The 24,224-nt window shown below is 36.6% G+C and overlaps 4 protein-coding genes across 4 annotated transcripts; 1 reads left to right on the forward strand and 3 right to left on the reverse strand.

Moving 5' to 3' along the window:
* Positions 1–1,138: 1,138 nt before the first annotated feature.
* On the reverse strand, positions 1,139–3,597 carry ATL4 (TOXICOS EN LEVADURA 4). Its single transcript, XM_059578288.2, has one exon. It carries the CDS (start codon positions 3,398–3,400, stop codon positions 2,393–2,395), a length of 1,008 nt encoding a protein of 335 aa, XP_059434271.2. The 5' UTR covers positions 3,401–3,597; the 3' UTR covers positions 1,139–2,392.
* Positions 3,598–7,018: 3,421 nt separating this feature from the next.
* LOC132185501 (small ribosomal subunit protein uS17) lies at positions 7,019–9,920 on the reverse strand. Its single transcript, XM_059599270.2, has 6 exons — positions 9,812–9,920; positions 9,447–9,487; positions 9,239–9,339; positions 7,798–7,942; positions 7,488–7,577; positions 7,019–7,350 (listed from the first exon to the last, which is right to left on the reverse strand). The coding sequence occupies exons 1-6, from the start codon at positions 9,821–9,823 to the stop codon at positions 7,260–7,262; spliced, it is 480 nt and encodes a 159-aa protein (XP_059455253.1). The 5' UTR covers positions 9,824–9,920; the 3' UTR covers positions 7,019–7,259.
* Positions 9,921–11,431: 1,511 nt separating this feature from the next.
* On the reverse strand, positions 11,432–16,924 carry LOC132166253 (ALG6, ALG8 glycosyltransferase family). Its single transcript, XM_059577042.2, has 4 exons — positions 15,430–16,924; positions 13,501–13,707; positions 12,862–13,099; positions 11,432–11,855 (listed from the first exon to the last, which is right to left on the reverse strand). Exons 1-4 carry the CDS (start codon positions 16,129–16,131, stop codon positions 11,452–11,454), a joined length of 1,551 nt encoding a protein of 516 aa, XP_059433025.2. The 5' UTR covers positions 16,132–16,924; the 3' UTR covers positions 11,432–11,451.
* An 826-nt stretch (positions 16,925–17,750) lies between these two features.
* On the forward strand, positions 17,751–23,693 carry LOC132167725 (ATP synthase subunit delta', mitochondrial). The gene is made up of 2 exons (XM_059578751.2): positions 17,751–18,140; positions 23,118–23,693. The coding sequence occupies exons 1-2, from the start codon at positions 17,874–17,876 to the stop codon at positions 23,460–23,462; spliced, it is 612 nt and encodes a 203-aa protein (XP_059434734.2). The 5' UTR covers positions 17,751–17,873; the 3' UTR covers positions 23,463–23,693.
* The last annotated feature ends 531 nt before the right edge of the window (positions 23,694–24,224 follow it).

A 24,224-nucleotide genomic window follows, 5' to 3' on the forward strand; every position in this document is an offset into this window, starting at 1 on the left:
AATAAATCTATGTTTCTTGATTGGATGACATGACCTGTTAGGTTGACCAATTGTATTCACTGCGTAATTCAAGCAAGAAATCTTGGAAATCGTCATTTGGTAAGAGAGAAGGCCAAGCCAAAGCTGGAATTATTAAACACTTGCAAGTATAAATACATACTGAAAAATTATGTATATAGGATTTGAAGTCTAATTATTTTGGGAAAACTTCACAAAGGGTTCATGAATTATCACGCGATTTAAAAAACCTTCTCAAATTTTAAAACCTCTTAATTTTACCCTCCGAACTCTCAATTTGATGCAATTTACCTTCTTCCGTGAGTTTTTGGATGTTAAAAGTGATGAAATGATTTTTATATCCCTAAAACTTTTTAGAAGTTTTCGTTTGGGTTTAACGAAAAAAATTGACGAAATTAGGTTAATTGCATCAAATTGAAAGTTCAGATGGTGAAATTGAGAGTTTTTTAAATTTGTAAGGATCTTCTCAAAACGTATGGTAATTCAGAAGTTCTAAGTGAAGTTATTTTAATTATTTATCTCCCAAACACCCCCACAATCACAAATGACCCGATTGGACGCCCACAAACATTTGAGCAAAAGTAGATTCTAAAATCATGTGGAATATTAACACAAAAGTTGTGTGTAAATATGATATGGAGACATCATACACCAACAAAGTTACAGGAAATGTAAAAATACTCCTGTGATCAGAACATCTTTTCTCAATTCTATCATTCTTTATTCAAAGGAATTCTCACTTTTTTAAATTTTAAAGGAAGAACCGAAGGAAAGAAAGGCAGGGAGGAAAACGTTTTGGAGTGAGAGGAAGGAGAGGGGCAGTTGAAACTTAATTTTTTTTTTTTTTTTTTTTAATCTTTAAGAAGCAATTTTACTAAAAATTTGATTTTGGCCAATTATATTTTCATCTTGTGGGGTTTATAATTGCTATGAAAAACACTTGGGTTGTCTTGGTCCTAAGCACACTAGCTGGGCTTGAGCATGGGTTGTAGCTTAGGGTAGCTCCACCCCAGACAAGCCCAATTTTTCATACCTCTAAAGTTACAATTTACATATTACCCTACTATTATCATAACAATAATAACAACTATTTTATTAGGTAAAGAGAAACCCACCTCATTCAAAGCCTTTACAATGTGACAAGACAACTAACTAAACATGTTACAGTAAAATGATTAAATTCATTCACTTTAGAAAAAGCGGTAAACACGACATCAAAACAGAAATCATAAATTCAAATCATCTGTATAATTCACCGCCTACTATATCAACTTAAGCTTATTTTGAGATGAATTTATACAACACCTCATAACTTGCCTCAAAACTCATACAAATGTGAGATAAAAACTGATTCAGACAGGATGCCGTAAAGTAATTGGATTAACAAACATCAGGCGCAAAAAGGAAAGGAAACCAAGAACAAAGTTTTAAAAGTTGCCCTAACCATTAACCAATATTAGAATCTTTGAAAGCTTTAATTCCAGGAATTCACTTTCTCTTTCTCAGGAAACAACTTCAGCAAGCTAGGAATCTCAAAAGAAACAGCAAAAGAAACGATCCGTACCCATAAATTTGTTTTGTGTCAGGATAAATAATCAGCAAAAAAGGGATCAAAGTCAACAAGATCAATTGTTTTTAGATTTTTTTTAAATAATAAATAAAGATTTTAAGGGATTGATAATTAAGGTTCTAGAAGTATTTCCAGGCTTACGATAGAATCTGTGAGATTCTGAGTGACCAAATCAAGTCATCAAATTGGTAAGCTCCAAACTAGCGTTACCATTTAAGTTGGTTGGTGATGTTACTGATGTACCATAAATGAGTGCAGGAAACACCGTACGCCATCAACCACCAGATCATAAAAACCCACATAAATAGCACCGAAACTCACCGTTTTACCTTTCTCTTAAGACCACTGACAAAATCAAGGACGTCACCAAAAACAGCGCCAAAAGCCAAATTCCAAAATCATTTACTCACAAAATATGGTTTAAAAACAGCGCCTATTGCTAAAATCACAGTGCTAATTAATATTTTGCTAGAATTTCGAACATCCAATCACAACCGTGGACCTTACGAAAAACAGAAACGAAGACCGTCAGATTTTTTGAAGAATAATTTCCTAATATTATGTGACAAAAATGGCATCTTCGTAATATAATGACAAATCCCGTTCAATACTGAAGATTTTCTTATTTTCACTCAATATTTTGCTACATCCACTCCAAATTTGTATTACCTCTGTCATAACTACGGAGCGGATATAGCAAAAAAAAGAGTGGAATTAACTGTTTAAAAAAATCAAAAATTGTTTTTTTAGATGAATAAGCAAAAACAAATCAGAATTGTCCTAAGAAAACGTTGTATTTACGATTCATACCCCTGAGAGCCATCGGAACATCTCACTGATCTCTTCGCCGACTCGATTGGCTTCGAGGTCTATTTCTCCGGCCCCGGTGATATTGCTCCGGCGACTGCTTCCGGAGAAGAACCTTCCGGAGCTCCGAAATGACAAGGCGCGTGACGAGAGAGAGAATGAGAGCCTATCGACGTACTCCTTGAGCCAGTTCCTTCCGCCGCCTACCTCAGAAGCCAGACTCGCCTCCATCGTCTCTGGCAAAGCTCCGCTCTCCTCCTTATCTGACACGCTCCACCGGTGCGCGTGGCTCATACTGATCTCTGAGTCTTCATCCACAAGGTACTCAAACGATCCGATGGAATAGGACCTCCGCGCTTCGCCGGATTCTCCTTCGGCTCTTCTCCTGCTCACATTTCCAATCTCTAGGCGGAAACTCTCGCCGGCAGCGGCTCCGTTAGACGAAGCGAGCGAGGCCTTCATGAGGTCGGACTCCGAAGCAAAAATGGCCGATCGGCAGAGCGGACAGCTCTGATTGGATTCGAGCCAGGCATCGATGCAGTGCGCGTGGAAGGCGTGGCAGCAGAGAGGGAGAAACCGCAGCTGGTCGGTCGGCTCGAACTTGGACAAACAAACCGCACAGTCCTTTGACGATGTACTTGACGAGCGTCGAGTGATGGAGGAGAAGGTGAAGAGAGGGAGGGAATCGGCGATGGAGGTTCTAGCGATTTCGGGGGACACGCGGCGAGCGGAGAGAGGGTGAATGTCGGCGGTAGTACTGACAGTGGCGGTGGTGGTGGTGGATGAAGAGGACGCGTGGCGGAGGCACCGGCGGTTGAGGTGGCGGAGGAGGAGGCAGAGGGAGATACAAGCAACTATGGTGATGAAGAGGATCAGTACGATGATGAGTACGCTAGGGTTAACGGATGATGAAGACGATGCATGAGGCGGCGTGGAGGAGTCGGAGGGGATGTAGGTTGTGAGATCGCTCAGGAATGGAGGCGGTGGAGACGAAGAAAACGACATGGAGATTGGAGAGGATTTTCAGAGAGAGCTGAGAGAGAAATGGCGCCGAGGAGAGTAAAAATGCGGAGGGGGTGGGGGGTCATGTGAGAGGTCACGTGAGCGTGAGGAGGTCTACGGACCGTGAGTTTATGGTCCTTATGGAGGAGGTGAGGCTGGGTCCGGGTCCGGGTGGGTGAACAGAAACTCATTGATCAGTGTGGGTGGGTTGGCTATGGGGCTGTAAAAACTGCTGCTGCTGTTGGTTTAGTAACTGTTTGGGATTCGTTAGATAAATATAGTTTTTAAGTTAAAAAAAGTTTTTAAACAGAAATTTAAGAGTGTGTTTTGGTAATTTTTAGGTTTTTTTAATCCTTAAAAGTACTTTTAATTTTTTTTACCAAATTAATATTTTTTTTAAAACAATTTTTTTAAGTGTTAAAAATATTTTTAAGCTCTTTAAATACAAATATGCTCTTAGCTGTGCTTAGGTGGAGGTTAGTAATGGGGTGGGTGGCCACTAGCTAGCACTGGAGGGTACCTTACTCTTAGCAAGGTGACTTTCTTTCTAACTGTTTCTTTGTGTTTTTCTTTCTTTGCATGGGAAAACTGAAGAGTTTGCTGCGTGCATGTCCTTCGCAAGCATGGACTAGTGTCAATCAAACATTTTGATTAATTAAAATGGATCTCTTTTTTTTTAAATGGTTTTAAAAATGTGTTTTGATTTTGGGTCCAAAAAAATGTTTTGATATGATCAAGAAGTGTTTTAAATTGTTGGTATTTTTTATTTTTTATTTTTTTCGGAAACTTCACTTTAAACCCTAAAATTATTGCGCGTTTTGAGAAGACCCTCAAAATTTAAAAACTCTCAAATTACACTCCTAAACTTTCAATTTCAATCAATTTACCCCATCCATCAGATTTTAAACGTTAAAGGTAATAAAATGATGTTTATACCCCTTACTATTTTATAAAATTTCAAATTTACTCTTAATTTTCTTTTAAAAAAAAATAAAAAATTGAAGGGTAATTTGGTATTTTTAGGCATTTCCGGCTAAAACTAATGGAGGGGGTAAATTGATTGAAGTTAAAAGTTTAAGGGTATAAATTGAGAGTTTTTAAATTTTTGAATATTCTCAAAACACGCAGTAGTTATAAAGTGAAGTTTCTCCTAATTTTTATTTATTTTTTACCGTACTTAAGTCAAATTCATGAAACAATGCATGTACCTATTCACAATAATTGAAACTAGACTATAGTTAAAATTGCCATTTTATTTCGGGTCGTTAAATAATTAATTTTACCTGTAATACTTTATAATTTTTTTTTTCCTTTTATCTTATTTTACTATAAACATTGTGTGAGGTTAAAATGAAAAAACAAAAAAACATTTGACCTAGATATGTGAAACCTATTAAAATTTGAAAGTCAAAGAAATTCGATACACTAAGAAATAGAAAGGCAACATAATTGCTTGTGTGAATGATAGGAGATGTGGCAAAGCCATATAATCTCTAACATTAAATTGAGTTTTTCGATAAACCGAGCCGCTAATCTATTTGTTATTATTAGTTGACCTACTAAATTATATATTTTCAATGCTACAAAGGACACATAAGCAATATTGGAACATTAAATAAATAATGTACAATTGGATAAGAGTTAGGTGGTATACTAAATGGAGACGCAAACCAACAAGATAGGCGGTCCAATGTTATTCCATAATAATATAATATAAGCATGTAACTCTCATTATCCCCCTATTAAGGGTAAAACAAAGTGGCATGACCATGTCATTATTCTCTTCCATTATGTTAATATTATTATCTTGTCGCATGATCATCATCTCTCTCTCTCATGCATGCATGATGCATGTGTGCCGGGGTACTTGCTTTCTTGACAATCTTGGTATGCTCCGAAGACAAAGAATCCTTTTTTGTGCCAAAAAATAGCAATGGTTGTTGAGTTTACAAGTGGTGTTCCTAATCCTCAGAGAAGAAAGAAAAGGGGAATAATTAGAAATGCTTTGAAATATAGAGTGAAAAGCGGCTCATTTAATAATTAAGTGTACTCGAGAATTGGCACATCTTGAAACCTTTGAAACGGTCCAAAAAGAAAAAGAGAACCGGAGGTGATTCTCTAAAGTATAAGTAAATTTGTAATCATAACCTTGAAGTTAAAAATTTTGTGGTGTCGGCATCTCAAGTTTTGGCCTCTTTTAATTTTAACAATTTATGTTAAAATGTCCAAAATGCCCTTTTAAAAAATAATAACAGGGTAAAAATTCACAAAAAGAAAACCAAAGCGTTTCTATTTTTATCCAACTTAATGCTGTTCTTATAGAGATGATCTAACAAAAGTAGTGAGAATTCCATATATAAAAAGGGCAAGGTGGCACAATATTTATTCCCAAAAAAAAAAAAAAAAAAAAAAAAAAGACAAGAAGAAAGCCCCAGAAGACTTTCAAAAGGACAACTCCTAGTTATGAATGTATATAAACAGTGAAAAACTTGAATGCTAAGATCAGTAGTTCAGAGAGAGAGGTGGGTGATGGTTTTAATTGAATCAGGTGAGCTGCAGCCACTGCCCTAAACAAAGCATTAAACTTTGGGGGATTGAGAAACTGCATCAAAGGTGAGGAATGGGCCACCTGGCATGGTCATTAAAAAATGCAAGTTTCTTTCTGTTGAACATGAACATGATAAGATGGTATTCAATGCAAGTCATCCACCTCTTCCCACTTTCTTCAAACTTATAATTATTGAAAAAGCTGTAAATACACAACCCAATACCATGTAATATAATAATAACACCCCCATGATTTAAAAACACAAATAAATAAATAAATAAAAGTAACAGCCCTTCTCTTCTCTGTCCCTCTGTCTTTGCTTCCTTTGGTCTCCTGGCATGCTTTCCAAAGCTGTGAATGTTGGTCTTGTTTTTGTGAATGAAAACTGAAAAGCTCTCCTTCTTCTCTTTGTTTTTTCAGTACATGTTTATTGTACTTGGGATAGAAAGATCCCCAGAGACAAGGGGTGACACAGGCACCCTTTTCTGTGTTTTTTATTTTTTTAATGTGGTTTGGTCGACTTCACTGCTAAGTCATGGTTATAAAAAGTTTACTGCAGTGTGCTCAATTAGAAAAGAGGCATGCCAAATGCCAATGCAATCATGGTACTAGATTTTTGAGTTTGGCTTCCTTCCACTGAAAAATCACCGAGTGTTCCTGTAAAAAAAAAAAAAAAAGGGGGTAGAGATTGTTTCCAGCAAGTCTTCCCTAATCATCTTATTTCCACCGTTAATTTAATAATTTTGTAGTGGAAACAAGCCAAACTCTTTTCTTTTATGCATTTACTCACTTAACCAGCAGCAAAGACTTCATCTTGTACTAATTGTTTTTTTCCCTCTCCTCAGAAACATTAAAAAATAATTGATATTTGTATTTGGTTTTTCTAACGTTAAAAAATTACAGAAGATCTCGTTCTTTTTACGGCACCTAAACCAAATCCATCAAACCAAACCAATATCAATGCAGAAGTTGGTTCATGCTTAATCCCCACATCAGACGAGCATTGCAAGTATCAATTTATTGTGTTCACATTCTAGAAACGTCAAAGGCAACTTGCAAATCAAAATAATCACTGCGAAAGAAAATATTATTATTTTTAATCCCCCTAAACATGTAATCAAGAAAATACATCTTATCCATAAAAAATCACTCAACCAAGAAGTTTCAGGAAAAGTAACATAAGATAGATTTCTAATCCATCCATCAAAAGTACTGAGAACTACCAAAGATATAGATAGAAATCGATGGAGAAAAAAAAAAAAAAAAAATCGAGCAAATTCCTACAAAAATTTAATCCTCTAAGGACCAAACTCTTCACAATCCCGTGAATGCCTTCTTCCCACCACCAGAAGAGCCAGCTGGAATGACTTTCAACACATTGAACCTCACTGTCTTTGACAATGGCCTGTAAAATGAATGAACATTTTAAAATATTAAGTTATAATAAGTACAGCCTGACCGGAAAAGAGTAATATTGGAACACAAGAAACCAGTGGAATCATTTTAAAGGGGGGAAGAATAGGATCAGCGGTTAATTTAAACCTGCATTGGCCGACAGTAACATGATCTCCTTCTTTCACACGGAAGCATGGAGAAATATGTGCTGGAATGTTCGAGTGCCTTTTTTCATATCTGAAAAGCAATACCAGAAAGATGGACGATGTAACTTATAGAAAGAAATTGAGAATGGAAGATACGGCAACGAATCCAATATTACGATCATGCATTAAGAAAACTTCTTTTTGCAAGCACAGATTTATCACTAGTCTGTTAGAACAGATAACGAAGAAATGGATTTTGAAGATGAGAGACCATGGTATATATATATATATATAAGAAGTTATGTTCATGCCTTTGATATTTCTTGACAAAGTGAAGGTAGTTCCTTCGAACAATGATGGTCCTCATCATCTTGGCACTGTTGCAAGTGCCAGCAAGAATACGTCCTCGGATAGAAACATTGCCAGTGAACGGGCACTTCTTGTCTATATATGTTCCTGCAAACAAGCGACGCCATCGGTTGCAAAAATCATTCTTCAAATGGGAATTTGAGAAAAATCGTGAATTCTTAATCAGTACCAAATTGGCGTATAAGAATATGGAAATACATGCATGTGTATCGGATGCCAATGAGAAAATTACAGAGATTTAAATATTGCAAAAAAAAAAAAAACACTGCTGCCTTTGTGCGAGCAATGGCCATGTGTGTAAATTAGCTATAATGAGACAAGTTCGGCTCAAGTTTACAATTTATAGATTATGATTGAAGAACAGGATGGAGCCATCAAATCTGTAACAATCTTAGCTCACATTTGATCTCATAGAAAAATCCATTAGGCTAGGTCCATCAGTAGTTCTCCAAAATTATATTGTGCTAGTGCTTAAATTAAGTCATTGATTACATATGAAGCTGCGAACTTAATTAGACATGAAGAGAACATCCAATTTGGAAGCCTAAGACTACGGGCACTACAACAACGACGAAGAACTTTATTGTCCGGAAACAAATACCTTGCTAGTTGATTAAGTTGTTAGTATCTTATATTGGTTTATGACCCTTGTATCATTGCACACATAAGTGTTAGGGCTGGTAATTTTGACACAATCTGAGAACTCGACATGAACCTAACATGAAATTAGCAAGTTAGAGTTAAGAGATATGCATGTTTAATTAAATAGGTCAGGTTAGGATTGACCTATATTGTCTTATACCCATGCCTTGACACAACCCAAACCCGACACACGGTATAAAGGTTTGCAATTTTTTATACAACTCACGAACCCAATATGAAATTAGCGAGTTAGGGTTGAAGGATCTGACCTATTTAGTTAAATGGGTTGGATTAGAATTGACCTATATAGTTTTATATTCATACCTCAACACAACTCGAACCCGATATGCGAATACGAATTGTCACCCCTAAGTGCATTTTAAGATAGCCTAACTAATCAACCAATTAGCATAACAGGAACAGTTTTAGGATGTGGATTTACATCTTTTTTTTGGTAAGTAGGTGTCGATGTGGATTTACATCTTAGGTGCTAAGAGTAAAAATTATGTTACCATCAAATGCTCAGAATAAACCTTAGATACCAACGAGTGTGGACTTTGGCCTATGCATGTGCAGGTGTTCATACAAGCAGATAATGGAGTTTGATCTATCTAAGAACAAGCATTGGGAAAGGCAATCTAAAAATCTTTAATCAAGTTCTTTCACATTTGGAATTAGTTTGCCCACAAACAGAAACTTATAGAGAATAAACATAAACCAAATCTGACAAAGCAAGCAAACCTTCAATTGCCTCTCTGGGTGTCTTGAAACCCAACCCAACGCTCTTCCAAAAGCGGTTCCCACCCTTTCCAGGCCTCTTACCCTTCCCAGATTTCTTTGAGCTAAAACCAAACACATTCCCAACAAAATCAAAAACCACCTCAAAAAAAAAAAGACAAATAAACAAATAAATGCAAGGTAATGAAACCTAAATCCATTTTTTCAGTACCATAGAAACACCTTGGGCTGCTTCAGAAATGCCTTCTCAGTCTGCACTAGTAACACATAAAATAAGCATCAAAGCAACACTTTCACTTAAAAGCTTGGGAAATTGTAATATCTTAGCCTCAGCCTATAAATATCTTCTCAGTTAGATACCAAGACTCAATATATATTTTACATTTTCTAGCCAACCAAACAGTGCATAAACACCCAATATTCAGTCTATTACAACAGTACATGAATAACGCCGCAAAACCTAACATGCCATAAGAACAGCAATACACACACGGATATATATATATATATATATATATATATATATATATAGAGAGAGAGAGAGAGAGAGAGAGAGAGAGAGAGAGAGATCTGAACCTGTTCAGCCATGGTTGAGAAGACTGGGAGAAAGTGAGAGGAAGAGTCGACTCCAGAAGCAGAAACCCTAAAGGAAGCCAAAGGAAGAGACAGCAGCTTGTTTAGGAGCTTTATAAGTGGTCTCTTATGTGGCACTTTAGTTGGACGGTGGCCAAATGAGTTGGGCTGTGACATGGGATTTTTTTTTTTTAATGGTTTATAGATTTTCTAGTTAATTAGGGTTCTTAAAATCTTAATTATTATATTTAATTAAATACTTTGAATTTTACATTTTTAAATATAATAAAAAAACATTTAATGAATTACAAAACTTGTAGGATTCATCTGGTACATTAGAATGATGATTACCTAAATACGTATACAACAAACTAGAATGTAATGACGATTTATATTTATTTGTTTGACAACAATACAAATTTTAACCAAAAATAAATAAAAATACTGTTACTTTAAAAAATAACTTAGTGTCCTAGTAATGATGACGCAACCAGATAACAAAATAGCTATTTTTGGGTCTATTATTGCCTACATACAAATAAATGCGAATCATTTACTTAAAAGCAATAACTATAATATTAATATATTATAATCTGACTTAATAATATTGGTTTGTGATTGACCTACTAGGGTTCTTGTTGATACCTTTTTTTTCTTAAAAAAAGAAAAAGAAAACCATGTGTAGGGTTTGGACTTTGATGCCCGAATTAGTTTTATATTATATTTGAGTATGTTTAAAATGGTGAAGAACACACAAAGGCAGTCATTACTGTCCCAAGTATGATCATAGTAATTTCATTTTGGACAAGGTTATTTATTTTAATTATTTTCTTCTGTAATTTCGTTGAGTAGACCAACTTCCATACTTATATGCCCAATTGCCCATGGGCTTCATGTTTCCTGAATAACGTAGGATTCGTAGCATGTCAAGTTCTAAAAAAAGTTCTTCGCTATGCAATGAACAAAGCCTTCTTGTGGGCGTTATTCCAAATAAAGAGAATCAAAACACAGTATTAGTATATATGGTCAGAATGCTATAAATTTTGCCAAATTTAGTGATTAAATACAACACCATAAATGGGAATAGGATCCTCTCTGGTTCAAATGAACTGGATAATATCCAATCAATTATAGTGGATAAGTAATTTTGTCTTTTCAATTTTTAAGGAAACAAAAATATTCCTCCACTATAACTAATTAGATATTCTCCAGTTCAAATGAAATAGAGAGGATCATAATTCCTGTAAATGATAGTCAAGAATTTATGGACAAGACAGTAATTCATTGATGAACCTCCAAACAAGAAGATGATTTCCAATTATAGAACCCAAATATGCAAGACATTTGACAATATCATATTGCCAGATAATCTTCCAGTGTCATAACTGCCAATGATATGTTGACATGCCATAGACTAATGTATAGTGCTTTACTTTTGTCATTATATATATATATATATATATTGTGAATCAGAATGGTAATAAGTAACATGAGACCCAATAAAATGGTGGAGGAACTTGTATTTCTTCCAAATTTGAGGATGAGTTGTGTTTCCTAAATGGGACTTTATCATCATCAATCCATTCAACATGGAAAATGCACCTTTTTGAATGTCATATTACAAGCAATCCAAACACAAGAAATTATATATTGGGGGATCTTATGATCCATCTCAATTGCCAAATCCAAGAGTACATGATCCCTAATCCAGAATATATAGAAATCAACATAAGGGGTACAAAAGAAAGCTTATCACCAAAAAGTAAGGGATGCAAAAGCTGGCCCCATATCTCGACCGCCAAAAGACCTACCAAATAACTCTTCTCAACCCCTCCTATAACAAACCCTCCTCCTCTCTTGGCAGTCGCATTGGAACTTCTCTTTAAGTCCAATTGATCAACTTTTTTCTTTATAGGTGCAGTTTCTTCCTTAGTGAATTGTGCAGAAAATGCAAGCCACATTATAATGGAGTGTAGCAGCAGCAAGAGGACTTTTATTGGGTATTCTTGGGCTTCAAACAGAAGAGGGAACAAGGAGTAGCAGGATACTGCAAAAAAGAATAAACGCATTGCACAAATTACCGTACAAGTTTGAAACCCCGCCCCACGGAAAAAAAAAAGAACTGAAGGAAAGGAAAAAGTGAATGCAGGAAAAGCTATTTAAGGAGGACAAGTATATTAATCCATGCCATACAATGTCCTAAATTATGAATATTGCATCTATTTAATTGTTTCCAAGGTTCTAATTTAAGTAATTCAGAAAAGCTTCACCGCATCAAAATGTGTATTATTTAGACACTCCCATCCATAAAACTTACACAATTACCAAAAAAAAAAAGAAGGAATTTTCAGGATTTTGCTTTGGCCTGATATAAGATTCAAAATGCTGTCTTTTTCTTGCCAAATCTATTTGGTAATTAAGCCCAACTCAACACAGCCCAAGCAAAGAACTATACCATTACTTGTTCATGATTCCCACTCAATTCAGTGCTTTAATTTTCAAGACTCAATATTTGACTGAAATTTTAGACTCTAAGTAAGGGTAATAAGAATAACAAGTGATGATTCACAAAAAGAAAAAAAAAAGAGAACAAGTGATGAGAAACTATGCAGTTGGAAATTTATCCATAACAGCAAACAGTAAAAGGAGTTTATGGACAAGGCAACATGGTGAGAGCAAAACATAAGTAATGTGCCCATGAAGGTAGTCTGGGGTTAAGGAGACAAAAGCCCAAAAACAGAACTCATATATGATGCTAGTTCTACCATTTTTAGCACACACAAGAATCACGCTAAGAGGTTATGATTGTTCAGAGAATTACGTAAATCCCAAGAGCGGTGCACAACCAAATTTCAAACTAAAGACAATTTCTAAAATCAGAAAGACAAAAGAGACAGCAGAAAGCAAACACTGAAATAAAACTGCAGCATCTAGCAAAATCCCAGGTCAAAGCAAATGCATCTTAAAGTATAATAACCTAAACAGAAACAAAAGGACCCACAAGTAACCCCTAGTAGCTTGTAAAGAGATGGCACAAGCAGGAAGAAGCTTACCTATTGATAGCAAGAAATAATGCCTTGCATTGTCCAAATTTTGCACCGCAACAGTGGCAAGGGGAATCACAAAGTGGAGAGATGCTTTCTCATGAACATGCCATCCAAATAAGAAACCACATGTGTAAGCATAGGCTACCCATCTAGTAATCATCCCTGGCTGGGGATCTCTCCAAGCCTTAATAAGACAAGGAGATAAGGCAAGCAGGACCATTGCAAAGGTTGTCAAGGGGGTGATCTGCCATTTCATTCATTCAGATATAGAAATGAAGTCTCACTGACATTTAGAAATTAATTTAGATAAAAAGCAAAACCAAATTTCATCAACCGACCTCCATGCTGAAAGAACAAAAGGTCAAATCCTCAATCAATAATCTCTTACAAAGTAACCAGCTCACTACATGGAGACGGTTAATAATTAATTAATGAGCTTCCCTCCTATGGCTAGCTTATATTGTCAATAAACTAGAACAAGTAACACCTGGCAGTAGAGCCAAGGAAATTTTTTTCTAAACACCAAATAACCAATGCCAATGAATTTAACCATCTTTGATCAGTTTGGTAGGTTTACAGCATCAGGTTCAGTCTGATTACTGCCCAATTATGTGCATCTTAGTCAAGCTTGCCTTATAGAATTACCTGAGGTAGTATAGCGAAAGGTGAGGAATCCCCCACTAGCCCACCAGTGAATGAAGCTGCTGGTATCTGAATGGCAAACCCAAGCTTTTTAAGGAAAAAGGCAAGTCCTTTATCTAAAATAATATAAAATGTCCAAAAATTTGGAGCCCAATATGCATGGCAAAGTCCTCTGCCGAAAGGAAACATACGGCGAAGGACTTGTTGTATCTGCAAGGAAAGAATTAAATTATCAACACATATTTAAGAATAATACAAAGTAAGGAGTGATGGCTTTCAGCTGTTAGTTGTTAGGCTAATCTGCTAAAACATAAGCTTTAGGCAAATTGTTCCAAATGCCATTATCATTAATTGTCCAAAGGGCAGCATACTTGCGTTACATAGATCCCATAGTAACTCTTTCAACAAACTTCATTTGTTTCTCATAACTTGACTAGAGATGTCATAGGCTTGATGAGTTCCACATTATATGATTAAGATGTGGGTAAACGTGAGAAACTGATGCAATGTTCAACAGGAACTTAGAAGTGCATCAAGCTATCCTTTAGTGAAGACTGCCCTAAATTATGTGAGCTCGTGCATTTCCTTTCATACTCCACCTTTATTTATTCTTTAACCATCTAAACTAATGATTGTTCAAATCCAATTCATATTCACATAAATCAAGGGTAATTCAAGAAAAATATTGAAGAAAAGATGCATTCAATCCTATTGAAAACCATTTCATGTGATAAGTACATAATGTGTCAAAAATACGATGTGCATAGTTAAAAATAAGATTGGCTCATAAAATATATATATATGATGTGGCAAGTACCCAATACTACTTTGAACTAGATGTGATTAATACAAATTAAGATCCTTGCAAGTGAAAAAAAAAAAAAAAAAAAAAAAAAAGAAAAAAAAAACCCCACTAAAACAGAGACATTCATTCTGAACAGTTTTCCAACTGCATCAGTTAGGTTTCTTATGTTGTGGAATAAGCCTTCCCAAACCCAATCAAACATGTTAGAATTGTATAAAACATATATCCATGTGTAATTATTAGCGCAAACAATGATTGGTTCTTCATACGAAAATTTGTTATTTGTACACTTTAACACTATAAACAAGTGCGTTTTCTTTTGCTTGCCTACAAAAAAATAACTTTACTTGAACAATAACAAAGAGAAGCTTCAGTTAGTTTCAATCTAAAATTCAAAACATAATTAATAAATAAACAAATATAAGACAAAGAAACCTGTATTTCTGTCATAGAGGTTCAAGATCAATGTTGACTATTTGGAACAGAATAGTCTAAAATATTAAAAAACCATGAAAGAGATGGAATATTTTGTTCCTCAAATTCTTCATAAACGCATTCATTACTGAATCTTGAACTTGTTGTACTTGCACCTTCAGGTTCTTAAAGCATTTTATGTGCAATGAAGATTCCTATACATGATTTCCATAGTTTATTTCTCTGAACTAGAACCCAGTAGAATAGGAATTCAAAATGTAGTTAAGAGACAAACTATTACTTTAACTTAAACACGCTGCATTTAGACCTACCTACAGTCACCTTATGGGAAATGTTTTTGTTCAAAAATCATGACTTCAGCTCTTTCCTCAAGATAATTTCTTAACTGAGAACTTCCAAGCCAACTCCTTGGATTCACATTAACAAAAGGAAAAAATAACTTATTTCTCATCTAAAAAGGAAAAAATTACCAAAATAACATAGTACATTAAACAAAATTACACACCTATACATCATTTTGCAAGGTTTCACAAATATAAACTCAAGTCCAAGGATTGAATAACTAGCCACAAGAAAGGGTTACTATGATACAAGTTTTTCCAACAATGGCAAAGATAAGAGAATGGCACATAAGAGCAACATTACCACCTAAAACAAAAGCAGCATAAAAAAAAAAATGGGAGTTCATTCACCTGCCCTTGATAGACAAACGGTGCATACGCCGCTGCAAAAACCGCTACAACCACCGCCCCCAAAACCGAAAGCCGCCTGAAGCCCCTCAAAAATCCGCCCCAACAGTAATGCCGCAACAAGTACACAAAATAAACGGGCCCCGCCACCGCAAACAAGTGCTTGAAGCACAACAGAACCGCAAAAACAAACCCGCCCATCAAGTCTCTCCTTTCCTCCAAATACGAAAGCGACATCAGTAAGAGCCCCAACAGAAACCCATTGTACTGGAAATGCATATGGTCCACAATCACAAGCATCGGGGACCAAATGATCAATACCCAGATCGAAATTCGCCTCCTTGAATCCAATTCCTTGGTCAATCTATAAACCCCATATAACAAGCACAAATCAGACAAGATCACAGTGATTCTTTGGAACAAAACCACAGTGTCGGAGCTATAGTTGAGGCCCTCATGGAGATGAACGATTTGGGTGTCGATGAGGTTGGCGAAAATGGAAAGAACGCGCTCGAAGTAGGCGAAGAAGGGAGGGTAGTCGAGGGTCCAGGGGCTGGTCTCGTCGGAGTACCATTTGGAGAGAGGGAGGGAGTGGGTGAGAGCGAGCCAGTGGCGGTGGACCTCGAAGTCTGTGCTATGGTAGGATGGGATGAGGAGGAGCTTTACGCAGGCTGCCACCCCGAAGAACCATAAAAGCTCTGACATAGATGCAGGTTTGTGAAAACCCCAGGAACTCTGCGTTTAACGAAGCCAAGTAGCCAAGTTTCATTCAAGCATCCCATCCATCAAACACCTTGAGAGCGTGCGAAAAGTTGCAGCTCCATGTATACCTTAACTTCTCAAAGCAAACTAAATTCTTTAACTACTAAAGGCCCCTCTCTTTTATTTTGCCTGCTCAATTTTAAATTTTAATGTAAACTCAGCAGATTATTTATTTTAATTTCTAGTTTTTATTTTTTATTTTTCGTTTTTTTCTTTTAACACCACAAAAATCTTCATCTATGGTCTCTCTCCATTGTTTTGGGGATGAAACCTCCGCAAAAGAACCGGCAATGTTGAAAGAGCAACCCAACAAAATCAACCAATACAACTCAAGAATACTCTAAACCGAAAACCCAACCCTGAAATTTCAATACAATCAATCACCTATTCAGTCTAAATCTATAGGACGAAGGGGGATAGAGAGGGAGGAGAGAAAGGAGCGTTTGAGGAGAGAAGCACCGGATTGTGGGCGGCGGCACTGTTGGTCGTCGTCCTAGGGTGGCGTCTTCGATCTGGGTGGACGTGGCGTCGCCGGAATCCGAAGGAGTGGGGGTGGGGGAGAGAGAGCACAGATGTGTATGGTTTTGGGGAGAGAAATTTTTTTCCTTCGGAGGCTGAAGGAGATAACGACAGGCCTGGCCAATTTGGCCGCCTACTGACTTTCGACCACCTATCGCCGACCGATTTCTACCGACACCGATTAATCAATCGGCGGGCAAAACATTTATTTTCTTTTTCCAACAAATTCAGTTTGGTAAACGAAATAAAATTTGTTAACCAAACCGAATTTACCAACCGACTTCGTCGATAATTTTCAATTTTTTTACATACCGACTTTACGGACCTCCTATCAGTGTCAGGACAAAAATTTGGCGAAATAAGTCGGTGAAATTTTCGACTTTACCAACATTTTGACGAAACAAAAATTTTTCTACCGACACCAACCGACGCCCAGCCCTAATAACGTGGGTCTATGTGGGAATAAGCTGGTGCAGATTTTGGTGAAAGGACAAAACAAACCGAAATAAAATCATTTATTCCTCACCATTTGAATGGACAAGTCAAATAATAAAGGGTAAAATTGTAATTAAACACTTAAGGGCTTTGCCACTTTTTATATATCTTTAGGTAAAGATATCCAACAAATTGCATGGCTAAATCGACACTACAACCATCGAGAAGGTGGTGGTTCAATAGTTTAAGAAAATTCTCAAATGGTCGGGGTATATATTAGGGCATGGATTTGAATTTCTACAATGAAGAATCATCGTATATGCCTAATTAGTATTAGCCGTCTTGAATTCTTATTAATGTCCTGATGAGGCTGGATATGACTCAATCGGACTTGAGGGAGCATATGTAGTTCCCACCATCTAGGCCCCTACTATGCGGCCCCCAGCAGGTAGGTAGGTAATATTATGGTCATGTCCAGCTATAATATCCACAATTGATCTCTTCGGCTTACCTTTCTTGCTTTTTTAAAAAAAAAAAAAAAAATCCACACTCCACCCCAACACAAAAAAGGCCAACATCTGCAGACTTCAGCTGCCAAACAGCCCAAGAGCCCACAACTACAAAGCCTAACCAACCAAGCCATCCCCTTCCCCATTTCCACACGGCACCCCATAGCCCCCAAACCCCTCTCTCCGACACTGCGAGACCCGAGCGAGCCCCCCGAGCCCACCATGTTCCGCCGAGCCACCGGCCTCCTGGCCCGACCCCTTCTCTCCTCCGCTAGAGCCAGGGCTCGACCCTTCTCCACCGATCTCCCGGTGGCTCCAACCGCGGACGAGAACTTCGTGGAGGCGTGGAAGAAAGTGGTACCCAACTTGGAACCTCCCAAGACCCCTCTCTCCTTCATGCAGCCTCGCCCTCCCACTCCCTCTTCCATCCCTTCCAAGCTCACTGTCAATTTCGTGCTCCCCTATGCCTCTGAGCTATCAACCAAGGAGGTCAGTCTCGCCCGATTTTGCTTCCTGGGTTTGGTTTATTTTGATTTGAACTTTCCCGATTCTATTTCCTGGGGTTGGTTTAATTTAGCGTAAAATTATGTGGGTCGGGTTTATTTTGATGTGAATTTAAGTGGGTTTCGTTTTAATTTTGATTCTGACGTCGATAGTACGCTTTTTTTGTCAATGTGAGAGATTGTCTTTTGTGGTTTGTTTGTTTTTTGTGAGATTTCAAATGGGTTTGCAATAATTTTGATTTAAAAGGTTTAGCATCTCACATTTGTTTGTCTATAAGTCGCAAGCTCATTCACTTAATCTAATCAAGTGATCATTGTGGGAAATTGGGTTTCTGCTAGTTTTGACTTTGAGTTTAGATTACACATTGTGCTCTATATGAAACACAGTCAATTTCTCACTTTTAATAAAGTGACAATGTTGAAAAATTGACATGCGCCTAGTTTGATTTTGAGGTTGGATTACGCATTTCGATTCTCATAGGGCTTATCCCGAGAGAAAATGGTAGTGGGTTGGGACTTATCCAAGCTAAAGAATGAAAGATATAAGAAAAAGAAAAGAAGGTAGTAGCTTTGGTGTGAGCACCTGCATTCCTGCATGTCATAACGTTTTCTATACCTGTTTGGCATTGGGGTCATTGGGGTTCATTACTTATATAGAATTATCTGGAAATGTTTTTTGTTGGCCACCTTTAGCTGAAGAACTACATTGTTTCTCATGTATGGATTTTGGTGGTCATTGTATTATCAACCATTTGTTTTTGTTTTTTGGATGAATAACATTTCTTTTCTTCTCTCTATTAATGCTCCTTTCAGGAATCTTCTTGGTTGAGATATTTGGGATCAAAAAATACATAGCTGTTAAAATCAAATCAGTTGTCCTTTATCACGATGGCAGTCTGTACGAGTCAGTAGAGTTGCCTAAGCATACAACCAATTTTGATAATTTTGAAGTCGTTAATTATAGAAACAAAATGGGCACATTATGCTGATTCTATAGGCAAATAATTGACCAGAAAAAGGTTTATCCATTTGGCACCATTACTTGCTGCCCCCATAACTTGGTTGGGATAGAGCTCTTGTATAATATGGTCCTGCTTACCATAGTGCCTCTATTTTGCAAAGATGCAAGCAATATCTGATATAGGTTCAAAGGGTGGCATTGAAGAGAAGATTTTGAAATGATCAAGAATGTATCAGTTATTTTTCAAGCAAAAGTCAGAGAGAAAACTTTCATTTAGAGACTGAAGTACGCAAATGATGTCTGAAGTGAGTTTCAAAGAATAATTTTGTTGAAAAATTATGCTGCTATAGCCTATAGCTGGTGACTGTCTAGGTTTAAGGTTTTAAGTTATGTTTCTTAAACTTTTTGTTTTTTGTTCTCAAAACAAAAACATTAACAAACAACCCAATACACAAAATACTCCTAAAAACACAAAAACAACTTTCACCTTTTAAGTCGCAACAAAATCCATTTCAAACCAAAAACAAAAAGCACCCTCCAAAACACATTAACAAACATCTATTTGAAAGAGGACTTTTTAATTTCTTAGACTTGGAGCAGAATCATAGCTCCAGTAAAATCTGGCAGAAGAAGGCTAGGCTGAATGTAAAGTCATCTGTTTTTGTTTTTTGTTTTTTGTTTTTTTTTAAAAAAAAAAAAAATTCTGTATTGCTTAGACATGACAATGTTATTGGCTAGATTTCCCTTAGAACAAAAATCAAGTTCTCTTTCCACTGGTTGTTGTGCTTTATCAGTCTGGATACCAAGAAAAGCCAGCTGTGAACTTCTCCCACCAGTTACAAAGAAGTTCATTATAAATCAATACTAAAAGCAATCTCAGGCTAGCTATTTACACTGGTTATTATAGTAAACTAAAAAAGAAATGTACTATCTAGCCACACACACAATGGAAGAGGAAATTTTTCCTTGATTATCGTGTTGTTTTCATCATTTTTTTCCCCTATAAATTAGAACTTGCTAGGTGTCTACACTCTAGATTATTGTCTTCTGATACTAATGTCAATGTGTTATTTTGGTATTTTGTTTGGTAAGGCTCACGAATTGTGGAATAAGCACTCCAAAGTGAATTGTGGCTTAAATTAGTAAATTAACTTTGCTTAACCTTTTTTTCGTTTATAGCACATAACACTAAAATTTATTGAAAACATGGTTTTGACTATCAGCTTAACGCATTTCAGTTTTGGTGGGTTCCATAGAAAATGAAATGAGATGAAAAGCTACCTTAACCTCTTTGATTTGTCCAATGAATATGGATCCCTTCGAGAAAAGGGAAGTTTGAGGTTCGCTCTTTTTATAGGAAGCTTGCCTCCAAAGAATCCAATCACTTCCCTTGTAAAAGTATTTGGCGCACCAAGGCTCCTTCGAGAGTGGCCTTTTTTGTGTGGTCGGCCGCCCTTGGGAAATCACTCACCCTGGATAATGTTCGGAAAAGAAGTATTGTAGTGATTAATCGTTGCTATATGTGTGAATCGGATGGGGAGTCTGTGGATCATCTCTTTCTTCATTGTGGGGTTGCACGCAAGTTGTTGGATGTTATTTTCTTCCGCTTCAATTTGTGTTGGGTTATGCCTAGGGTGTTAAGGAGATGTTTGCCAGTTGGTGGTCGGGCGGTAGAACCCGTAGCGCCGTGGTTTGGAAGATGGTTCCCCTGTGTCTTTTATGATGCCTTTGGAAGGAAAGGAATGCGAGATGCTTCGAGGATTTGTCGAGGAACTTTGAGGACCTTGTTCATTTCTTTTTGTACACGCTTTTCACATGGACTGCAAGCTGGCTTGCTCCTTTAGTGATTAATTTTCCTGATTTTCTCTTTATGTTCTCTTCTTCTTTCTCCCTCACTTAGTCGCTCTCTTGTATACTTCCTGTATACTTGGGTTGCGCCCCTCTGCGCTCTTTAATGCATTATTACTTATCAAAAAAAAAAAAAATGAATATGGATTTAATCTACTCTCAGTTGATCTTATTGAGTTTGGGCTACAGATATTGGTTTTGGTGAGGCATCTTCTGCAAGAAGAATCAAATTTTAGGTTCTTTTTTTTCTTCTTCTATATATATAACTTTTGATTCTGGTGAAAAGGATCTACTTTTGGTTTATGTAGATTGTACCTTGGTAAGAATCAAGGTTTAAGCCTCTGTTGGCAGTCATGATCAGGTGGCTGCCAGTCACTACAGGCAGGTGGAATTGGGTGAGTGAGCATTAGATAGACGAGAAAGATTTAAGAAATTTTGTGGCAATAGATAGTTGTTGCCCACAAATCCATAGTTACCTATCATTACAAAGATTGTTTACACTTTTCTATTGTAATTCTACCACTTCTTTCTATTTTTTAAAAGAGAGTCCTTTATATAGTTATCAACGGGGAACCGCATATTCCTAGTATTTCCTTTAAGAATTGGTATTCTGAAAGTGGGACTGTGAGTAACTTTCTTGTGGGTTCTGTTGGGTGTATTGAAATTCCTTTGTCTTCCATGCAAGTCGTGATCCTACAAATTTTCCCCATGAGACAAACATTCTGTGTGTTTTCTGCTTTCCTCTGTTGAGGGTTAAATAATCTGCAGCTAGGTGTTAAAGATATTTTGGTACAAAATTTCCTCTATTAATTTCTCTTAATAAGTAAATTGCTAAAGTATGCTGTAACTATAATGTTATACAAATCCTAGTTCGTATTAACACTATGAATCTTGGTAGAACTAGTCCTAGCATATTATTTAGGCTTAGGATTTTCAAATTAATTTCTTGGGACCCCTGAATTTTATATCTCTACCTTACTTACATATAGAAAAATGTGGTCTTCCCACTCCTATTTTGCTCATCTTCCACCCTGTCTATAAAGGGGATGTTGATGATACTTATAGTGCAATTTACTTCCATTGTGCCTTAATTTCAGTAGTTTTTAGCAAACCATGGAGGTGAAGGAAGAAGTTTGTTTGAAAGCTGTAGGTCAATGAACTCAACTCAATGAATCCTCTTCCCCCAGAAGAGTTAATTGGAGGGTGTGTCATAAGTTTCAAATCCATTGGGTGCATGTCTAACATACCAATCAGGGAAAAGAGAAGGAGAAGAAGAAAAGAAAGTGTGCTTGGAAGATGTATGATTTAATGAGGGAAGGACCATGTTATGAAAGAGTTATATTGGCATCAACCTTCCTTTTTTTTAATTCTCGTCTCTCTTCTCTCCTCCCATACTCTTAACTATAGTGGAAAAGACCTTTGCCTTTCTTCTGTATATGCTTTGAGGAATGTTTTTTCTACAATCTTGCTTAGAAGAACAAAGCTTTGTTGTATTATACATGTATATATATCCTTTTAGTACGAGTGACCACAAAATGTTCTTTATTCATGCATGCATTTCTGAAATAGTTCACTAGGATGTTGTGTCTCCCATTGTTTGGTTCTCTTCTAATTGAAAGGATCTTGTATTGAACTTGTTTGGATTTGTAACTTGTGAAATTAAATCTATTTTAATTTTTCCGCTTGAAGCTCTTCTGGCTAAATCGCATTTGAATTATGATGCACACCTATTGATTACACTTATTATTTTGTTCTTTGGAGAGCAAAGACTGCGTACACCTTTATCTCCTATCACATAAGTCGAGAATTTCCAACTAGCATTTTGGAATTTTACTTAGGATTCAAGTGGTTGCTTAAAAGTGAAATAAATTTGTGGGGGCTTTTAATAATGAACAGTTCAATAACCATAGCTGATGATTGGCCAGTATAATTATATTGTTCATGGTATAGAATCATGTTAAATGCTTTGAACAGCAACATGACCCATTTCAAATGCCATTAAACTCTGACCAGAATACATGCATTTCAACATGTTTAAGTGGATGAAGTATATATTAACACTTACTTGGAGTGCATAATACTTTTATAATGCACCTGAAGGAAGCTTTCTTTCCCCCCATTATAACTTACTTTTCATGATTTTTGTGTGTACAGGTCGACATGGTCATAATACCAGCAACTACTGGTCAAATGGGTGTTCTTCCTGGACATGTAGCAACAATTGCAGAGTTGAAACCTGGTGTTCTGTCAGTTCATGAAGGGAATGAAGTGGTAAAGTATTTCGTCAGCAGTGGCTTTGCTTTCATCCATGCAAACTCATATGCAGATATTATTGCCATTGAGGCCGTGCCGATTGACCGAATTGACCCGAGCCTTGTCCAGAAGGGGCTTGCAGAGTTCACTCAGAAGCTGAGCTCTGCCTCAACTGACTTGGAGAAAGCTGAAGCTCAAATTGGAGTTGATGTGCATAGTGCTCTCAACGCTGCTCTCACAGGCTAGTGTTGCTGATCTAGCCATTTTCTCACTTTTTGCTTCTTTAAGGCTGCCCAGTGACACTTTGATTTGTCTCCTGGAGCCAATGTTACTCAAAACATTTTGTTCTTGTATTTCTGTGTTGAATGTGAAATTGGTGGAAATAATCTCTGAAATATTTATTCTGGCATTCAGAAAGTTGGAGCAGAACTTCCATGGAACAAGAGATTTTACCTCTATTCTTTTGTTTTGTTCTCATTTTGTGGGCAACTCATTGATTAATTAACCTGTAGAAGTATCATCCTTATCTTTTTTCTTCCTTGCTTCTATTTTATCTCTCCTAAAGTTGACGTGGCTTATCAATAATCAATCTCAGATCAAATAGTGATTTTTAAAATTATATCAATTTTGAAGGATAAAATGATGATTATATAGCATTACTGATAAATTAAACTTCATGACACGCGATTTGCTACCACGATCCTTTCAAACTACCCCATAATTTCAATTTAAAGTGTAATTGCCATTTAATATTGTCAACTACTCAATTCAACAGTAGCTCATGTAAAATCTGATCGATTAATTCCAAATCTGTCACTTTCAGGTGGTTGTGTTTTCTTTTTTTTTTCCTTCCTTTTGGCCAACCGTCCAAGTTTGAGTTCCTTGTTGCCAACAAAAACTTGGAACAATCAAGTATTAACACGTTTAAACAGGACACAACATGACATGATGCTTTCTAATTCTAAATTATGTGTTTGTTATGATTTTACACTTGTTTATGTAAATAAA

The sequence above is a fragment of the Corylus avellana genome, chromosome 2 (genome assembly GCF_965113065.1).
Source record: "Corylus avellana chromosome 2, dhCorAvel1.hap1.2, whole genome shotgun sequence".
Lineage (NCBI taxonomy): Eukaryota > Viridiplantae > Streptophyta > Magnoliopsida > Fagales > Betulaceae > Corylus > Corylus avellana.

Coding starts and splice junctions, on each gene's coding strand:
- LOC132167725 (XM_059578751.2), top strand. CDS start 17,874: ATGTTCCGCCGAGCCACCGGCCTCCTGGCCCGACCCCTTCTCTCCTCC. Junction 18,141..23,117: donor CTGAGCTATCAACCAAGGAG/GTCAGTCTCGCC, acceptor TTGTGTGTACAG/GTCGACATGGTCATAATACC.
- LOC132185501 (XM_059599270.2), bottom strand. Junction 7,578..7,797: donor TTTGTCAAGAAATATCAAAG/GCATGAACATAA, acceptor ATTGCTTTTCAG/ATATGAAAAAAGGCACTCGA. Junction 7,351..7,487: donor GTTACTGTCGGCCAATGCAG/GTTTAAATTAAC, acceptor TTCATTTTACAG/GCCATTGTCAAAGACAGTGA.
- LOC132166253 (XM_059577042.2), bottom strand. CDS start 16,131: ATGTCAGAGCTTTTATGGTTCTTCGGGGTGGCAGCCTGCGTAAAGCTC. Junction 13,100..13,500: donor CTTTCGCTATACTACCTCAG/GTAATTCTATAA, acceptor ATGAAATGGCAG/ATCACCCCCTTGACAACCTT. Junction 11,856..12,861: donor TTATTTCTTGCTATCAATAG/GTAAGCTTCTTC, acceptor TCTTTTTTGCAG/TATCCTGCTACTCCTTGTTC.
- ATL4 (XM_059578288.2), bottom strand. CDS start 3,400: ATGTCGTTTTCTTCGTCTCCACCGCCTCCATTCCTGAGCGATCTCACA.